The sequence below is a fragment of the Saccopteryx leptura genome, chromosome 3, assembly GCF_036850995.1.
Source record: "Saccopteryx leptura isolate mSacLep1 chromosome 3, mSacLep1_pri_phased_curated, whole genome shotgun sequence".
Classification (NCBI taxonomy): Eukaryota; Metazoa; Chordata; class Mammalia; order Chiroptera; family Emballonuridae; genus Saccopteryx; species Saccopteryx leptura.
In genome coordinates, this window is record NC_089505.1 from 91,443,560 (window position 1) to 91,462,669 (window position 19,110).

Genomic DNA, 19,110 nt, shown 5'->3' on the forward strand with positions numbered 1-19,110 from the left:
ATGGAGCTGAGACCTGACGCCAGTCACAAGGAGAATGTGCCCCCCAGGCCTGCGACACCCCTGAGGCCAGGCAAGAGGCTTAGCGGGAGGACCCTTACTGAATTGGAGGTGGCAGAAGAAGGGTCCCCTCTAGGTAGTGGCCCAGATGCCCTTTCCCAGACAGACCATCCTAGAGCCTCGCTAATTCCAGAGATTAGCTGTATAGGGCCAGCTGGGCCAGGACAAAGTCTTCCCAGCCTGGGGCTCAAGGGAGGGTTAGGAAGCCAGGAGGGGAGGTTAGGAAGAGGGTGGACCAGGACAGGGCCTGGCTGAGACCCCTGGCTGAGAAGGGGCTCACACAGGTCAGTCTGTGCCAAGCACAGTGGGCTGGAGAACCTCCAAGCTCAGGTGCCTGGGGCTTCAAGAAGGCCACAGAGCTGGTGCGGACAAGGGTGGAAGCAGCACAAGAAAAAATTCAGATTCAGATTCACATGACAGTTTCTCTGTGTTCTAGCTGTGTGACTATGGGCAAGTTGCTTAACCTCTCTGAGCTTTAGTTCCTATCTACAAACTTTTATGGCCTATACTATACTAGCCAGGCCTTCCCAGGCATTGCACCAGCTCCCAGGAGGCCCTGTCTCCTGTGGAATGGCCCTGGGGGTTGGGGTCAATCAGTAGCCGCAGTCCCCAGAGCAGCTCACTTTCAGCTGTTTGATATGCTGGTTCTTGCTTTCATCTCCAGCTGCTGCCTCCGCCCCATCCCTTCTTTGGTCAAGCTGAAAATCAGGGACTCGTCCTTGACTCTTTCCTTTTCACCTTTTTCTTCTAAGCCTCCACCTCCACAGCGGATCTGAATCTGTCCCCTTCTCTCCACCCTCCCTGCCACCCCTGATCCCAGGCTGGGCTGTCCATGCCTGGGTCCCCTTAACAGCCAGCCCCCTGTCCATCAGCTTCCCTCTCCCCTTCTCCTTGCCTCTGACTCTGCCCCATCCCTGCTCCAAGCAGCCGGGGGCAGAGTCAGACCATGTCACTGCTCTTGGTCAAGACTCCCAGGCACTGCCCATTTGTCCACAGAGCTGACACATGTTACCAGAAAAGAGGCCTGGCCCTTTGGGTACGACTAGGGCCAGCTGGTAGCATGTGCGTTCTTGACTTTGTGCAGGACAAATTTCACAACACAAGTTCTGGTGATTTTTGAATATGTTTATTAAAGGTGGGGGCAGTGAAACAAGAAAGAATAGCATAGAATAGAGGAAGCAACAGGAGAAAGACCAGGCAGGGCTGCACTGGCCCTCTGGGAAATTTATGGGAAAGAAATGAGCGTACACTGGGAAGTCAGAGAAAAGGGGGCTTTGGGGACAGGTTTAGGGGGTTAGCCCAGAACGAGCTGCCGCTGCCCATTGTTCCCATGGTTGCAAGTCTTGTGTGTACCCTTAGCGTTTAGGACATGTACATCTGTGGGGGGAGGGGGGAAGGAGGGGGAAGAGAAAGGCACCAAATGCTCCCTGGGAGTTTAGGGGAGGATTTCAATAGAATATTCATCAGCTTTTCCAGGTGTGTCCTTTCAGGGTTGTGATCTCTACTGACTGGTCTGCCAGGCAGAGTCCTTAGTCGCTGCAGCTGGTTCTGAGTTGCCCACCTGGCTTTGCTCCTTTTCTGGCCTAGGTGTGATCTCTAGGAGGTCACCTTCTGCATCTGGCTATAAATTTCCCTGCCAGTTTGTTCAGTTATTTGTCTCAGTTTCCCCATTCTGCTTGCTGAGGGTTCTTCCCGGCTTTTTACTATCCTGCCTCAATACAGACCTCTGAAGTCTGGCTCGCTCCTCCTGCCTGGGACCCTGTCCCTCCCTGAGTCTGATGCCTAACAGGCCCCACCTGTCCTACGCACCCCATTCCACCCCCAGCACATAGCTGTCTAATCTCTCTAGAGCAACAGAGACTCCTGAAGAGCCTGGGTGTCATCCTGAGCAGTGGACATGGCCGCTGTGTGCCCAGGGCCCAGGCTGAAAGGAGAGGGCCTGCCACCACAACCTCCCCAAGGGCAGTGCTTCACCAGGCGCCCTGCGAAGTCCAGACCAACCTGGCCAGCCCTGGGCCCCGCCTGGGCCTCACCCGAAAGAGTGGGACTGGCCAGCTGACCAACTCAAGCTTCCGGCAGCAGAGCAACCTGCAGCCCCTGGGAGTCCTCCCCCAGGGGGAAGCGCGCAAGTTTGCTGTCCAGCAGAGTAACGTGAGCACAAGGGACACCAGCTTGGCTGAGTGTGGAAATCACAGCAGCCCCCACCTCTGGTCCAGGTCGCAGAAAGGCTTCCCACATCACATGATGCCCCGGGGAAGCCCCCTACCCCGAGGGCCACAGGCTCACCCAACCTCCTCCCTGAAGCGGTCCTGGCTGCTGACCATAGTCACCCCCTGCCCGGACTTCCGGCCTACTGTGCACTATGCCCCTGTCTATGGGCACACGCGACCAGGCCCCAGCTCCTGGTGTGGCGTGGGGAACTGGACCTCCCAACGCGTGGAGGAACCCCTCACCCTGGAGGACCTGGCCATCCCTGTCAAGAGCCCAGCTCGGGCCCCATCCCAACCTTCCACCTCTCAGCTGCTGGCCTCCGTGCAATGCCCGGAGCATGAGACAGCCCGCCTCATGTGCCAGTGGACCCAGGAGCCCCCAGGTCCCTCACAGCAGGAGCCCTGGGCCAGCAATAGCCAGATCCTCACTGTCTGCCCCCAGCCCAGCCACCCTGTTCCTGCTTCCTGTAGCAAGAGGAAGAAACACCCCCGAGGTCTCAGGGAAACTGTGAATTTCCCAGAGACACCAGGGGTCCAGGTTGGTCTCTCGGACTCTCAGGCCAGCAGCAAGCCCCTGTCACCACCAGAGACTGCTTTGGAGCTGCTGACTGGGGATTTCCTTGAGCCCAAGGAGGAGGTCCTTCCTGCCTATGTCCCAAGGTAAGGAAGAGTCCTAAGGTGAGGAGAGAGGCCTGCACACAGCAAGGGAAGAAGTGGGGGCTCCATTCCCTCGAGGAGTGGGCAGCAGAGGGACCAGACTCTGCTCCTCCACCTTCTCCAGAGCAGTCCGCAGTGTCCGGTGTCCTCCAGGGCAGGAAGCAGGGAAGAAGGCCCCGAATGGGCAGGTCGGCAGGGAGGAAGAGAGGGCAGCTTCCTGCCAGCCAGCCATGACCCCAGCCAGAAGTGCCCTGCAGGTGGGGGGCCAGAGGACTCTGGGAGTGGGATTTGGGGGGGCCCCCGTGGGCTGCTGCCTCTCCCCAGAATTCTCACTCCAAGCTAGCCAGATTTGTTACTACCTTGTCATTACCTTGGGCAGGCAAGCTGGGCAGCGGTGCCCTGTCCTGCTTGCTTCTTGGCCTGAGAGCTGCCTTGTCCATTTGTTTTCCAAGAACAAAGTCCGAAACACTGAGCCTGGAGTCTGCAGGACAGCCCGGTGAGGCTTGGCTGCGGGCTGGGGCAGCTCCTCTCCCATTGCCTGGAGAGGGGCTGGAGATGCGGCCCTTAGGCCCCACCCACACAGGATTTAAGGGTTGGGACCCCCTCCACACTGTCCCTGCTGGGGATGACAGGGGCATCCAGGGCCCCAGGAACAGGGACACAGGGACTTCTGCTTTTGGAAATTGTTACTGTTGTGGCATTCTCCCGTCTCTAGGGGCTATCCAGTCTGAGACTCCCAAACCATCAACAGAGGGAAGTCCTTTCTGCTGCAGCCTGGGGTGTCACCCCTGGCAGTGCTGGAAGGGTGACTGGGAGCTGCTGAGTCCCTAGCTATCCCTGGGGCTGAGGGGGCAGGCCCAGCCACCTGCTGATCAGCCCTGGTACATCCCTAGTCGGCAGCTGCTGTCCAGATGTTTCAGAGCCTGGTGGCACATGGTGCAGAGGTGGCGGGCTGCTGTGGTGGCGGCAGTGGCCCTGGGCTGCCTGCAGCTATTGCACAGGGGCCTGCAGGCACTGCGCTGGGCACTGTGGCTCCGGGAGGATCAGCTGGAGGTGGCATAGGACCGACACAGGAGGGCCTTTCTAGCCCAGAGCTTCCAGAAGGTCAGGGACCTCCAAGTTGGGTCACAGGGAGGAGATGTTTCTGGGGCTGGAGATTCTTCTGGGGGACAGGTTATCCCTTTTGAGCGATCACCAGTAGAGTGGGTGGTTGTCCGCCCAGATGCCTGAATGAGCTGTGCCTCTGTTCAAACCCTGCTTCCACAATTTACATTCACATTTTCTGGCTGTGTGGCTGTGGGCAAGTTACTTAACCTCTCTATGCCTTAGTCTTGTATCTCTAAGATGGGATAATAATAGTACATAGTTTTTAGGTTGTTGTCAGGTTAGATAAATAAAGGGACTCAGGACCCCACCTTGCACACAGCTAGCCCTCTACTGTTTGAGTGGTTGCTATTTTTCACTAGTGGTTCACAGGCCAGGACTGGGAGGGCACTTCTATGTTCTTTTCTCCTTGGGAAAGGGGTGTTCTGGGAGGACCCAGCTCCTGGTTTGGTCTCCCAAGAAAAGCCCTGAATCTTGGGCTCCATTTCTCCTTTCATTCATGCAATTCCAAAGAGGCAGGGTAATAATCTAATGGGTAAAACCACAGGCTTTGGAGTGTGCTACAAATGTCTGGCTACTGGTGCTCCCTCTCAGACCACATTTGAAATGAAGCCAACGTCCCTCTTCCCTTTCTTTCTTGATCCAGTGGTGAAATCTGACTCAGCAGCGGAAACAAGGGCAGCTCCACATCCAGACTGGGCCAGGACCCCCACCCTCGGGGGGAGGCCAGAGCCAAGACCCCACAGGACTGAAGCCACTAGTGGACTCTGCCCAGAGAAGCAGGTAGTTGGGGACACCCCAGGTTGGTCAGTGCGGCCTGGGCCTTCCCTCCTTGTCCCCCATTCCCTGCCCCCACAAGAGAATGAGGATGCAACCAGCAGAGGTGGTCAAAGATGTGTGCAAAAAGATGTCCATCACAGCATTATGTAATTTGTAAAAACTTTGAATTAGCCTAAATGCCCAGTGAGTGAGAAAATTATGGTTTAACCATGTGATGAATATTTGGCAACCATGCAACATGATATTTATGAAGCTTAAAAATCTTCTCCCCACTTTCTTTTCCTTTATTTTTCATTTCAATAGCTTTCATTTTTATTTCTGATCATGACAGTCATGCACATTTGATTTGAAAAAACATCCAAGGCCCTGGATGGTTGGCTCATCAGTGGAGTATCAGCCCAGCGTGTGGATTTTCCGGGTTCGAGTCCCTGTTAGGGCGCACAGGAGAAGTGACCATCTGCTTCTCCACCCCTTCCCTTCTCTCTTTTTTCTCTCTCTCTCTCTTCTCCTCCCCCACAGCCATGGCTTGGTAGGAACAAGTTGGCCCTGGGTGCTGAGGATGACTCCATGGCCTTGTCACCTCAGGCACTAAAATAGCTTTGTTGACAAGCAACAGAGCAACGGCCCCAGATGGGCAGAGCACCATCCCTTAGAGGGCTTGCCGGGTAGATCCCGGTCAGGGTGCATGTGGGGAGTCTGTCTCTGCCTCTCCACTTCTCACTTAAGAAAAAAAAGAAAAAACATTTAGTGTAGTTGGAAATTTTATTTTCCTCCCCATGTGTCCCCCTTCCTGGAAATATTTTTATGAATATTTGTATAGAATTTTTGATGACAAGGAAAAATGGTTATGACAATGTTAAATGACAAAAAAATAAACAAATAATATCTAAGATATTTTTTTCTATGCACCTAAAACAGCACATAAAAAAAAACAAAAAGACCAGAAGGACAAATACTAAAATGTCACACAATGTAAAGGACTTAATACTGCCAAACTGTCCGCTAAAAAATGGTTAAGATGGTAAATTTCTTTTTTTTTTTTTTACAGAGACAGAGAGTCAGAGAGAGGGACAGACAGACAGGAACGGAGAGATGAGAAGCATCAATCATCAGTTTTTTGTTGCGCATTGCAACACCTTAGTTGTTTATTGATTGCTTTCTCATATGTGCCTTGATTGCAGGCCTTCAGCAGACCAAGTAACCCCTTGCTGGAGCCAGCAACCCTGGGTTCAAGCTGGCGGGCTTCCGCTCAAACCAGATGAGCCCGCGCTCAAGCTGGTGACCTTGGGGTCTCTAACCTGGGTCCTCAGCATCCCAGTCCGACGCTCCATCCACTGCGTCTGGTCAGGCAAGATGGTAACTTTCTGTTACCTGTTTCTTACCATTCTTAAAAATAAAAATAAATGTCTTATCCCTCACCACTCTCTAAAAACTAAAAGGCAAATAGTGCTGATCTCTGAAACAGTAGAATTAAAGTTGGCTATTTTCTTAATTTCTCCTATTTTCCACTACCATGTACTTTTGTTCTTATTTTTAATTTAAAAATGCATTTAAAATAATTAAATAATATCTATTTTAATACATGTTTGTTGTAAAAAGTCTGAATAGTATTGAAGAGAATGAAGCCAAAGCAGAACGCCCCCCCCCCCTCCCAAGTCACATGTAATCAGGGATAAGTGAACTAAGTACCTGGAAAGAACATGGGGTGGCTAAGCGCCCCTTTGCTCCTGGGGCAGGCTGCATCTGCCCCGGGCTGGGATGGACAGGTTGGATCATGTGCCCTCCCTCGGCCCTGGGCATCAGCTTCTCTCTGGGCAACCTCACTCTTAGTCTAGGCAGATGTCCCCAAACTACGGCCCGTGGGCCACATGCGGCCCCCTGAGGCCATTTATCCGGCCCCCACCACACTTCCAGAAGGGGCACCTCTTTCATTGGTGGTCAGTGTACTGGAGTACTGTATGTGATGGCCCTCCAACAGTCTGAGGGACAGTGAACTGGCCCCCTGTGTAAAAAGTTTGGGGACCCCTGGTAGGGTGTCTGAGGGAGGAGACAGGAGCCGGCTGATTCCATCATGTTCTGGGCTGAGACCAGATGGAGGAGACAGGAGAGTCCAGATCCTGCAGGCCCTGCAACAACTGGCTGGTGAGATGTGGGGCCCTGGGGAAGCAGGGCAGACAGTCTGGGCAGGGCAGGTAAATGATTGTTTATTGAGCATCTACTCTGGCTGCTGCCTGGACACCCTCTCATCTGAGCCTCACAGTGACCTCGGCAAGGTGTTGTGCTCATTTCACTGATGCAGAGGGACTGAGGCACAGAGGAGTTAAGTGGCCAGCTCGAGGACACACAGTATGAAATTGTGTGCCACTGACGCTGGTCCAGGCCCAGCAGAAGCTTGAGGGTGAGATCTGGAAAGTCCCTCAGACATCATTCACTCACGGGAAAACTGAAGTCCAGAGATGTGGAGGGACTGGCCTGAGGCCACACTGCCTGGTGTCCCGGGTGTCGGTGGCCCTCCTGGCCCCGGTCCTCCCCTCTGTTCACCTCTCTCCTCTCTCTCATCCATCCCTTTACAGTCTTCCTCCTGTGGTGCCATCAGAAGGAATGGGCCAGGCAGGAGAAGGGGGTCCAGGGAGAGGCCTCCTGGCCACACTGAGGACTCAGAGCTTGGGGAGGTCCCCCCCCAGGGCTGGTGCTCTCCTACTGCAGATACAGCCCGGGTGGCCCCACTGGACCCCCAGCCCTGGAGAGCCTGGCTCCACAGGTAGGCGGAAGTGGGAGGGTGTGGAATTTCCCTGACTTCCCACTGTCCTGCCACCATACCATTTCATCCATAAATATTTCTGTTGCATCTCTGAAAGATAAAGGCTCTTTAAAATAACAGGACCAGCCTGACCAGACAGTGGCGCAGTGGATAGAGCGTCAGACTGGGACACGGAGGACCCAGGTTTGAGACCCCGAGGTTGCCAGCTTGAGCGCAGGCTCATCTGGTTTGAGCAAGGCTCACCAGCTTGAGCCCAAGGTTGCTGGCTTGAGCAAGGGGTTACTCAGTCTGCTATAGTCCCCCGGTCAAGGCACATATAAGAAAGCAATCAATGAACAACTAAGGTGCCGCAACAAAGAATTGATGCTTCTCTTCTCTCTCCCTTCTTATCTGTCCCTGTCTCTCTCTATCTCTGTCACAAAAATAATAAATTAAAAAAAAAACAACATAAAAAAACTCATGACCATAAGGCCATGCTCACACCAGAAAAATTAACCGTAATTCCTTAATAACAGCAAATATTTGGTCAGCATTCGAATTCCCCATTCTTTTATAAGCATATATCTTGTTACAGTGTTTTTGAACTGGAATCTAAATAAGGTCCCCATGTTGTAATTGCTCAAGAGGCTGTTAAAGTCTTTGTCATTGATGGGCTCCCCTGAATTTTTTTCTTGCAATTCATCTGTGGAAGAAACCCAGTTGCTTATCTGGTAGTTTCCCGCTGGGGTTTTCAATGAGAAGTTTTTAAGAAAGGGAGCTGACCTCCACTGGAGTTCAGTGGAGGTGTGAAGGCTGAGGGGTTGACTAGCGGAGGGAGAGCAGATAAGAGCTCCAGCCTCAGGGAACAGCATGTGCAAAGACCCGTGACAACAAAGCACAGAAAACTCAAAAAACAGCAGTCAAGTTCAGCCCTGTTAGTTCAGGGTGGGGGCTGCCGGGGGTGGTTTGAGATGCATTTGGGAAGGTGTGTGTGTGGTGATAGGGGGACTTGCAGGTTTGGGGAGGATTCATACAAGCAAGGGGGCTGCCACAAGAGGGTTTTAGCAGGGGAGTAAAATGATTTGAGATTTGAAAAAAAAAACCCTACTCTGTTTATCAGTAGGAACTGAATAGAGAGGGGCCAGGAGTGGATGTGGGCAGTCAGGTAGGAGGCTGCTAACGCCATCCAGGCACCCAGAGGTGATGGTGTCAAGCCCCATTTTACAGATGAGAGCTGAGGCCCAGAGAGGCAAAGTGACTTCCCCAAGTGGCGAGTCTGGCATGTGGCAGGCGGCTGTAGCTGCAGTGTTTACGATTAGCACTTGCGCTTTCTCTCAGCTAGTCCAGGTGCTTCAGAGCCTGGCAGTGTTTGGTGAAAAGCGGGACCCAGTGTTCAGGACCACTGGGCTGACCACCAGATGGGAAGCCCCAGGATGTGCCTGAAACAGTCAATGTGGGTGAAGCAGCTCCAGGCCTCAGCTGGGGCAAAGGTGACACAGCTGTCCCTCTGCCGGCAGAGGGCGGGTGAGCAAGAAGCAGACAGCGGGAGTTCTCTTCCCTCTCAGCCCAGCAATCTGCGGCATCACTTACACTCCTTCTGCTGGGGGACCAAGCTGAATTATGGATTGTTGTAATGGGAGGTGGTGGAATTGGGAGCTTTCCCAGGGGTGCAGCCCGGTGGGCCTAGGAGGGTCCAGGAGGGGTCCCTGGAATGTGTCAGCCTTAGTTGGACCTCGTCCCTATCATGAGCTTCTCTAAGCAAGAGAGACTTTGTTCATCTCCCGCCAGGAAGGGGATATGGTCCCTGGTCCTGGGAAGCTCCTGGGTTGAGTGAGACACATGGCTTCTGCCCCCCACTAAAGCCTGACAGGGGAGGACAGGGTCTTTGAGGTGTTCTGGAGAGGAGGGTTGGGGGGTGGGGGAGAGAGGAGGGTTGGGGGGTGGGGGGGAGAGGAGGGTTGGGGGGTGGGGTGTGAAGCACCCGTGAGGGCCGAGGGTCCCAAGGGGGGCCTGAGGCAGCAGCCATCAATGGCTTTGGGCAGAGGAAGGTCACGGGGACATGGCTGATTTGTCTCTTGACTGCTTCTCAGGGAACCAGGCTGGTGCAGAGGATAGAGCGCCAGAGTGGGATGCAGAGGACCCAGATTTGAAACCCTGAGGTCGCCAGCTTGAGCCAAGCCCTCTGCAGTTCAGCCCCTGGAAGAGCCACATCCCATGGCCTGGGGCGGGGTGGCCCAGGCCCAGGGGCTGCCCCAGGGGCAAGGCTAGGGTTTCCTGCAGGAAGCCTGCCCGAAACTGGCCCTCTGTTGTATACTGCTGCTCTGGAGGACAAGGCTCTCCCAGTGCCAGAGGGCCGAGTAGGTGCCCCCAGGCTGCGGCTGGGGGTTGGGGCAGGGGTGGGCACATGAGCAGTGCTCAGCACTGGGAGGATTGTCCCGTTTGGACCAGGCTACGTCCTGCTCCTCCCAGTGGCTCCAGCATGGGGCCTGGAACAATGGTGCCCAGCGGGTGGGGGGAAGGGGAGGTAGCCCAGGGACACTGAGACAGTGACTAAGCAGAAAGCTATGGGGACCGTGAGGTGGCCGGGGGCACAGGCACATAGTTCTGCCATGGTGGCTGGAACCCAATGCAGAGGTTGGTGTAATGCTCCTCTCCCTCCCCAGCCTCTAGAATCATCTCTCCCCGCATCTCCCGGCTAGATGGGAGCCTTCTGGTGGCGGAAACTGTATCTGCCTCCCAGGACCTTGCAGGTGCCCAGCCTGTGGTAGGCACGGAATAAATACTGTAAATGAATAAGGAAGGAGCCTGCTATGCCCCTGCCCCCATTTGCCTCATTATACAGCTAGAGGAACTGAAGTGCAGAGGGGTCAAGCAGCCTGCTTCAAATCACACTGTGAATCAGGAGCAAGAAGGGGGATTCAAGAAGGTGGTTTTGTGTGAGGGGAGTGGTGGCCTCAGGAGGGGCCAGCTTCCCTGACAGGATGTCGGGCAGAACATAAGCCAGAAGAAGTTGTAGGGTTCAGAATTCTGTCCTTGAAAGCCATATACCTAGCATCCATTAGTGCCACACCTATTTGGTCCACTTGGACCCTCAATCTCTTTTCATGCACTCTTGGAACTGCAGGGAAACTCAATTCATCATGATCCTTCAGAATGCACCTCTCCCACCCCTAGTCCATCCTCTGGCCTCTGTTATCAGACAGTAAATATCTCCCTGTGAGGTATCTTTGCTGCCTGATGGTCCAAGATGATTGTTTGGATCTCAGCTCTGCTGCTGTTTGGAGTTTGGGGAAAGCCCCCAAGCCTGTTTCCCTGTTGGTATTACTGAGCAGAGGCAGAAGTACTAGTGTAGTTATGCATGTGGCCTCTTGAGTCTGGGGTCCCTGGGCCTGCAGCCCAGTTCCATCCCTCATCATCTGCGTGGCCCCCACTGACCCCGTGAGCATGTCAAGGATCGGCCAGGTGATCGGCACAGGAGGAGTGGTGGTCTTGGTTTTAGCTGCTCAGGAGAGTCACCCTGAGAACTTTGGAAAAAGTCAGGAGGCTCAAGCCACACCCCAACCGTGAAATCAGTATCTCTGGGGGTCGGACCCTAGTGGGCATCGTTATTTCTAAGAGCCCGCCACCAGTGGTCCCAGGGTGCAGCTGGCTTGGGAGGCAGTGGTGCAGAGCTCTGGCCCCGTGTTTGGCACCTGGTGGTGCTCTTTTCCAGGGACCCAACTGGAGGTGGGCCCTGCTTGGCAGCCAATCTAACCAGGGGATGAGGCTGGGCCCAGGGACTCACCTGTCCCCTTCCTATAGCTCCTTCTTCCAGGGCCTGCAGCAGCAGAGGCCAAGGCACATCCTGAGAGCGTGGTGCTAGAGTGTGTGGGGTCCTGGCACCCCGTCAGCCAGTGCCAGGACTGCCTCAGCCCCAGAACCGCAGGGCGGCATGCCGGGAGGAGACAGCTCACTGGGCTACAGCACACCCTGCAGCTCACTGGAGAAGGTGAGGGGCAGGGGTAGGGATGAGCCAGGGTGAGTAGGGGACAGGTGGGGGGAGATGGTAGGGCTGGGTCGGGGTCGGGCACCCAGGACTCCACACCCCCTTCCCCAGGCTTCCAGGACCCCAGCCCTCCTGGGGACCCTTCAGCTGAGCTTTCTACAGGCAGCTGGGCAGAGGCAGCAGTGGCAGTGCCTTTTGCTCTGGAAGGTGCAGGCCCAGCAGTCCCAGGGTGCAGCCAGGTGGCACCAGTGCACCCCGCAGAAGCGGAAGGGACCCTTCCCTGGGACGGGTGAGCCATGTTGCCCACTACTCTGTGGACTCACTGTTTCCCAAAGGCCCCTTTCCTGTCAATCCTTGACCATCACAGCGGCATCCCCTTAGGGTCTGCATCCCAGGGGGCTCCCCTGTCACACCCCAGGCAATCAGCCACCAGACTCATATCATCTCTATTCCCCCTGCCCTCCTACTGTGCCCTGTGGAGGGGGTAGGACAGGGTGGGCACTCGTCAGGGCAATTGTTTCTCTCAGAGATTTCACAACTGTTGTTCGTTCATTCATTCATTCTTTCATAGCACAGTACTCGAGTCCGTCTGCCTGGGTTCTAATCCCAGCTTTGCCCCTCACTGGCTGTGTGATCTTGAACAAGTTACTTAACCTCTCTGTGCTCTCATCTTCCATTTGTATGGAGTAATAATAGTATTCATTACAATGGGAATCAATGAGATGGGGCATAGACATCCCCTAGCACAGTGCCTGGCATGTAGCAAACACTCCATTCATAGCACTATCTATTGTAGAGGTTGAATACAGGACCTGGCATTGGATGGAGGTCTGGGGTTCCATCTTAGCCCCACTACCTGTCACTGTGACCCGCAGAGTAGTGTTTCAGCCCTCCAGCCCCCAGCAACCCACTCTCCTCCAAGATGGAAACAGGAGAGGAGACAAGTCACCCCAGGACCCTCTTTGCTGCTGCAGGAGGGGTGGGCGAGTCTGGCCCCTGGTGGCAGTGACTGCTGTTAAGATGGACACTCCCTTTCCCAGCATCCTCCTCAGCTTGAGCCACTGGGCAACAGCACAAGGGGCCCCAGAGAGAGATGGCTGCCTGCTGGGCCTGGGAGCAGAGCTGCAGGGCTGTGCTGGGCCAATGGCGGCAGTGGCTGGAGCAGAGACAGCAGGCAGAGCAGGGGCCCAGGACCGGGCCAGAGACAGGTGCCAGGTGCCCTGCAGCTCTGGCACTCTTTTTTTTTTTTTTTTTGTATTTTTCTGAAGCTGGAAACGGGGAGAGACAGTCAGACAGACTCCCGCATGCGTCCGACCGGGATCCACCCGGCACGCCCACTGGGGGGCGATGCCAAGGAGCCATCCCCAGCGCACGGGCTATCTTTGCTCCAATGGAGCCTTGGCTGCGGGAGGGGAAGAGAGAGACAGAGAGGAAGGAGGGGGGCGGGGGCGGAGAAGCAAATGGGCGCTTCTCCTATGTGCCCTGGCCGGGAATCGAACCCGGGTCCCCCGCACGCCAGGCCGACGCTCTACCGCTGAGCCAACCGGCCAGGGCCTCTGGCACTCTTGCTGGCAGAGTAATTAGGGGATGGGGACAGGGCACCAAGGATGAGGAAGGGCCAGGGTCCACCAGGGAGACCCAGGAGTCCATAGCCTCCAGCACAGAGCCCAACAGTGGGCCCCCAACAGGGCATGCCCAGGACCAGCAGAACAGGACCTGGGGGCGTGGACACTCGTCCCCACCTCCATTCCCTGGCTGTATGGACTTGAAACAAGCTCCTTAACTTGAGTCTCAGCTTACTTTCCTGTAAAATGAGGATAACAGTAGTACCACCCCACTGGGGGCTGTAGGCATCCTGTGAGACAATCCCCCAACATGCTTGGCTCAGAACCCAGCACCTAGCAGGCTTCTTGTTCATCTTCATCCTCGTCATCCTTGCCTGGCTTTCAGAAGTCACAGGTCTGGACACTGAGTCATGGTGCTCTCAGCGCCCAGCACAGGAGGTGGCATTTGGGAGGCGTCCCACTATACCAACACCGCATGTCAATGGGCTGGCAGGTGGGGGCCTGCTGTTCTGGAGAGCTCATGTGCTATCCACAGGAGACAGCTGCTTCTCCAGCCCAATTGTCCAGTTGCCCAGAAAGGCTGGCCCAGTGTTGCCAGACCTTCTAGTTTTTTAAAGAAAAGCTAGAATTCTAGATTTTTATGAAATTCTCAGGATTCCTAAACATTGCCAAGAAATTAAAACAAAACAAAACAAACAAAAAAACCCTCTATGAGTTGGGTTGGCCTGGTTATCTGTAGAACACCTATAACCTAAGCAGTGTGTGTGTGTGTGTGTGTGTGTGTGTGTGTGTGTGTGTGAAAGAGAGAGAAGGAAGGAGGGAGGAATATAGGGAGGAAGAGAGATGAGAAGCATCAACTCGTAGTTGCGCCACTTGAGTTGTTCATTGTAACCAAAGCATTTTAACTTAGACAGTTAAGGTGGCCTCCTCTGTTCCCACGTGGGTAGAGGGCTGAGGGCTGGTTAAGCAGGGGCCCGCAGTCACCCAGGATGCAGGGACGAGGCTAGTGCGAGCACCCAGTGATAAGTCAGCGTCTCCCTGTCCACAGGACAGCAGTTCCCGCATGAACAGTACGGCTATCAGCGGTGGGAGCAGGGCCTCCAGGGCCTGCGGAAGGCCGTGTTCCAGAGCCGGCAGCAGGTGGCAGCTCATCTGACACACAGGGCAGACGAGCCAGAGTGGCTCCTACTGCAGAGGTAGGTGGGGCTGGGAGTGGGTGGCTGTGCGTCATCCACACCCCAGGAAAAGCAGGGAGAGAGCCCAGGGGCCAGGGTTATTTCTGCAGCTCTAGGGGAGCCCAGGCTAGAGGCCTTGGACCTGGGGAGTGGGGTACATCAAGGGAGACCCCAGTCTGGAACCGTACAGACATGACCACCAACCTTCCATTATCTGCTTTGTGCACTTCACCTCCTGGCCTGGCCTGTCCTTTGGTTTCAGAGGATACGATTAAGACAGAAATGAACACAGACATCTATCATAACCTGTGTTTTAACACTGCGTGGTGTTTGAGGAGTCAGCACAGGGGATGTCTGTGTACAGGGACCAGAAGAAGAGAGTGAAATCTTGAATAGAGCCTGACCTGTGGTGGCGCAGTGGATAAAGCGTTGACCTGGAAATGCTGAGGTCGCCGGTTCGAAACCCTGGGCTTGCCTGGTCAAGGCACATATGGGAGTTGATGCTTCCAGCTCCTCCCCCATTCTCTCTGTCTCTTCTCTCTCTCTCTGTCTCTCCCTCAACTCTCTAAAAATGAATAAATAAATTAAAAAAAAAAAAGTACTCAATAAATATTTTTTTAAAAAAATCTTGAATAGAGATGTTCTAATAAAACTCACATACCATCCTTTTTTTTTTTTTTTTTTGTATTTTTCTGAAGCTGGAAACAGGAATAGACAGTCAGACAGACTCCCGCATGTGCCCGACCGGGATCCACCCGGCACGCCCACCAGAGGGCGACGCTCTGCCCACCAGGGGGCGATGCTCTGCCCCTCCGGGGCGTCGCTCTGTTGCGACCAGAGCCACTCTAGCGCCTGGGGCAGAGGCCAAGGAGCCATCCTTAGCGCCCGGGCCATCTTTGCTCCAATGGAGCCTTGGCTGCGGGAGGGGAAGAGAGAGACAGAGAGGAAGGAGAGGGGGAGGGGTGGAGAAGCAGATGGGCACTTCTCCTGTGTGCCCTGGCCGGGAATCGAACCCGGGACCTCTGCACGCCAGGCCGACGCTCTACCACTGAGCCAACCGGCCAGGGCCCGCATACCATTCTTTAATGCACATTTAAATAGTAAAGGGCACAGATGCTGCTTCCTCCCACTGCTCAGTGACAAATTTGCAAACATTCACAGTGTCCCCACAGCCAGCAAGCTGATGGCCGCAGAGTGGCTGACCTCTGTGCTTTTGCATTTCAAGGTTGTGGGCATTTGTTGGCCCCTCACGGCGTGGGGGACTGTGTTCTCCTCACTGACCTTGTGCCCCAGAGCGGACTTACAAGGGGAGGCAGGGTGGCTGTCCACCAGTGGATCTGAGACTTGAACCCACAGCTTCTGGGTCGACATAGGCTGCTGGGCAGCATCTGCCCCCGAGCTGGAGTGTGTGTATGCACCAAGGTCCTTAGTGAAAGTGCTTTCCCCATTATGCATCGGTCCCTACATTTTTAAGGCACAGGGTTGTGTAGGTGAAGCCGTGTATAACCTAGAAGACTGTGTGTGTGTGTGTGGGGGGGGGGGTTACAGGTGTAATTTAGCAGCTGGGTGCCTCTCTGCTCCTGTTCCACAGCCATTTCCAGGCCTGGTGTGGATCTGTGAGAGATGCAGGGAAGCTCCAGGCCCAGTATCGAGCCTTCCAGGCTGGGCTGAGGAGATGGGCACTGGGGGCTGCATTCACTACATGGCGGGATGCCCAAGTGGCCGCAGCCCGTGCACGTGAGCATTGTGTGGCCCAGGCCTCCATTGCTACCTGGAGAAGCCATGTGCAGGAGGGCCAGGCCGACAGGCAGGGGAAGCCACGTGAGGAGGGCCCGGGCCCAGCAGGCCTTTGTAGCATGGCGAGTGGCCCTGGACCAGCATTGTGAGGCCCGCCAGCAGGCAAAAGAGAGAGCTCCAGCCCAGGCCCAGGTGGCCCTGTGCTGGATGCTGTGGGTACATGAGAGTCCTGCCTGCACCAGCTCAGCCCAGCCCACGCTGCCCGGAAGCTGAGCACCAGGTGAGTGCCCTCACTGTGCTTCCAGCTCAAGCCTTGGGCATGTTTTAGCAGAAGTAGTGGGTATTCGGTGGCTGGTGCCAGGGCTCAGGAGACTGGGGTGGTAGGAAGGGGCGGTCTTGGTCATCGCAGCTAGTCCTGGGATCAGATGCCAGCTCTGCACGCTCCAGCTGTGTCCCCTCTTGGGCAAGTATAACATTAAAAGTCAAAGGAATATAATAGGCCTGCTCTGCAGGGCGGCCCAGAGATTAAAGATAACGAATGTAAACATTCAGCTCAGGGCTGGGGCCAGACACAGAGATGGACACAGACACGGCTGGTGCTCAATAAACTGGGGTTCTTGTGCGGAAAGGAGAGGCCAAATGTAGCTGGCAGGACTCTCCTTTCTCTAAACAGGATGCTTGACCCTGTTTGGATAGCCTGCTGCTCTTCATGCCTATTTTAACCTGTTTTCTCCAGCAGAGGAATGGGGGGGGGGTGTAGGAGGAGGAGGTGCAGGGCTCTGGGATTTGCCTAGAGGTCTCCTCCTGCAGGGCACCAGCCAGGGCTGGGAAGGGCTCCCTACAGCTTCCATAGACCCTGTCACTGATGGCCTTGGGTGTGGGCTCCTCCCTCTCTCTCAGCCTCGGAGAAGCCTGGGCCCAGTCAGCCACCCAGGGCTGTGTCCAGCGGGTTGCCATCACCCAGCTCCAGCAGGCTGGGCACAGGCACCTGCTGCGGACCCACTGGGTTCAATGGGGATCAGCACTGCTCAGAGTGTGTCTGGAAATGCCCACGGAAGCCCAGGAGACCAGCACAGCCCTCCCTGGCCCAGGGCTGACCTCAGGCACTGGCCCAGGCTGGCCAGCAGGGGGTGCCAACTGGCACTGTTGAGCACTGCCGCCCCATGGGAGCAGGTGAGTGAGGTGGGGCCCAGGTGGAGTAGGAGGTAAATGACTGGGGGGCTAGCGACCTCAGAATCAGCTTGTTCCAGCCCATAGTGGCAAGTTTGGTTAGATGGTTCTCCAGGGGCCCAGTAGCCTGTGGACCCCACCCCTCCCGAGTTCTTACACAGCCTCCTGGCTCCGGAAGACGGCTCACTCCAGTCCATCGGCAGACATTTACTGGGCACCAACTGAGCAAAGGCTGGGGTCACAGTCTACGAAGCGCCTAAACTCATTATGTGTCATGGTGCAGTCTAGCATCAAGTTAGAAATATGAGATGGTAGCAATTTTTGTCGTTTTTATTTTCTTAGTGGAAAAATAAAACATGCTCGTTACAGAAATAAAAAAATATAGATGAAAAAAATTTTTTCTTTCATAACATTCTCTACCCAGAAGTCTGTCTCTCTGTCTCCCCTCTTCTTACTTAAAAAAAAAAAAACAAAACAAAACAAAAAAAAAAACAGGAACGAGGGTGCTGAATTCCAGGCCCCTTCCTTTGTGCCACATGGCCACACACGCCCAGGCAGCCCTCATCTGACATCACGAGCAGGTATTATGCCATCTTATGGTGCACAGAGTCCCTGGGAAAGCCTGGGGTCTGTGTGAACAGTGGCTGGAGGCTTAGGCTCTGGAGTCAGGCCACTCCGGAGAAGTGAGGCTTCAGGCAAGTGATTTAATTTTGTAAAGTCTAGGTGAGAGAGCGATGTCGGCCCTACTGGCCGCACCTGGTGCAGGTAAGCTCTGGCCAAGTGCTGGGTGCTACTGATCCACCCTGCTGCTTGCATCTCCAGCCCCAGGGGAGGATGGGGGAAGGGCAGTGGTGTGTGCTGATGGTCTCACTACTCTTGGGCACCTTCTCCATCTCTTCTAGGAGCCTTGGGCTCACAGGAGAACATGTGGTCACGTGAACTGTCCCACATGTGCCCACACAAGGAGGAGGCAGGAAAGGAAAGGAATCCTGGCCAAGCCCATCTGGTTCAGGTTTTCCTCTCTGGCTGTTTCCTAGGCCCACAGCTGCAGGCCACAGGGCACGGGGCCCATGCTGCCCAGCCCAGCACATCACAGCCTCGGTGGATGAAGTGGACGGAATCGTCCTGGGCTCAGAGTAAGGAGACCTGCCCCCGGGGAAAGACAACGTCTGAAGTGCAGGGGTGACAAGGCCACCAGCCCTCAAGGGCCTGGAGATGAGCTTTGCACTCCTTGGCTATTTCATCATCTGTATTTAGCTGTATTTTTCCCACCTGTTCCTCTTCTGGACTACCTCAGCTATTTTCTGAAAACAGTACGTTCTGCCCTGCCTCACCTGTTACTTCTCTATGCGCAGCAGCCCCGGGCCCCCTGGCTTCACCAGATGTGGTGGAGGGGGTGCACAACAATGAACTCAGCCCTTTTGTTCTCCCCTCTTCGTGTGCTCAGCTTCGAGGCATCTGCCCTCCAGAATGAGTGTGTTAACCTTTTCTGACTCGATTCCCCTTTCCAGGCAACAGCGCTGTCTGGCTGTGGATGCAGTGGCCTGGACGGGCGAGCGCTGGCCTCCTCCAGGACCAACCAGGAGAGGACTGCGGCTCTGAAACCAGTGCCCTCAAGGGCAAGGGTCCGGTGGATGAGAGGTGGCTGGGGTAAGCAGTGGAGTGGAGAGGGTGGGGTTGGGGCCCAGGGCCTAGGACCTTTTTTTTTTAAAACTGTTTTTAAATTTTATTTTTTTAGGGTATGCTATGTGATTTTATACATATACATATATATGTGTACATATATATATATATAAATGATTATCACAATTCATTTAACACATCCATCATCTCACATAATTATCATTTTTTTTGTTAGGTGAGAACTTTAAGTTTTCTCTCAGCAAATTTTTTTTCCCCAGGGCCTAGGACCTTGCCTGAGCTGTGGCCA

General features: G+C 54.8%; 1 protein-coding gene across 1 annotated transcript in view; it reads left to right on the forward strand.

The window, feature by feature from the left end:
- Nucleotides 1-19,110, forward strand: part of C3H1orf167 (chromosome 3 C1orf167 homolog) — a 21,375-nt gene continuing 2,265 nt past the window's right edge. Inside the window, 21 exon segments of the mRNA XM_066372625.1 lie at nucleotides 1-70; nucleotides 1,907-2,927; nucleotides 3,818-3,977; nucleotides 4,888-4,954; nucleotides 6,900-6,950; nucleotides 7,382-7,431; nucleotides 7,481-7,569; nucleotides 8,896-8,938; nucleotides 8,940-9,072; nucleotides 9,737-9,905; nucleotides 10,944-11,083; nucleotides 11,439-11,536; nucleotides 11,645-11,798; nucleotides 12,573-12,616; nucleotides 12,618-12,741; nucleotides 14,147-14,294; nucleotides 15,865-16,090; nucleotides 16,092-16,232; nucleotides 16,235-16,290; nucleotides 18,218-18,316; nucleotides 18,721-18,799. Coding sequence (XP_066228722.1) covers nucleotides 1-70; nucleotides 1,907-2,927; nucleotides 3,818-3,977; nucleotides 4,888-4,954; nucleotides 6,900-6,950; nucleotides 7,382-7,431; nucleotides 7,481-7,569; nucleotides 8,896-8,938; nucleotides 8,940-9,072; nucleotides 9,737-9,905; nucleotides 10,944-11,083; nucleotides 11,439-11,536; nucleotides 11,645-11,798; nucleotides 12,573-12,616; nucleotides 12,618-12,741; nucleotides 14,147-14,294; nucleotides 15,865-16,090; nucleotides 16,092-16,232; nucleotides 16,235-16,290; nucleotides 18,218-18,316; nucleotides 18,721-18,799 — 3,162 coding nt within the window.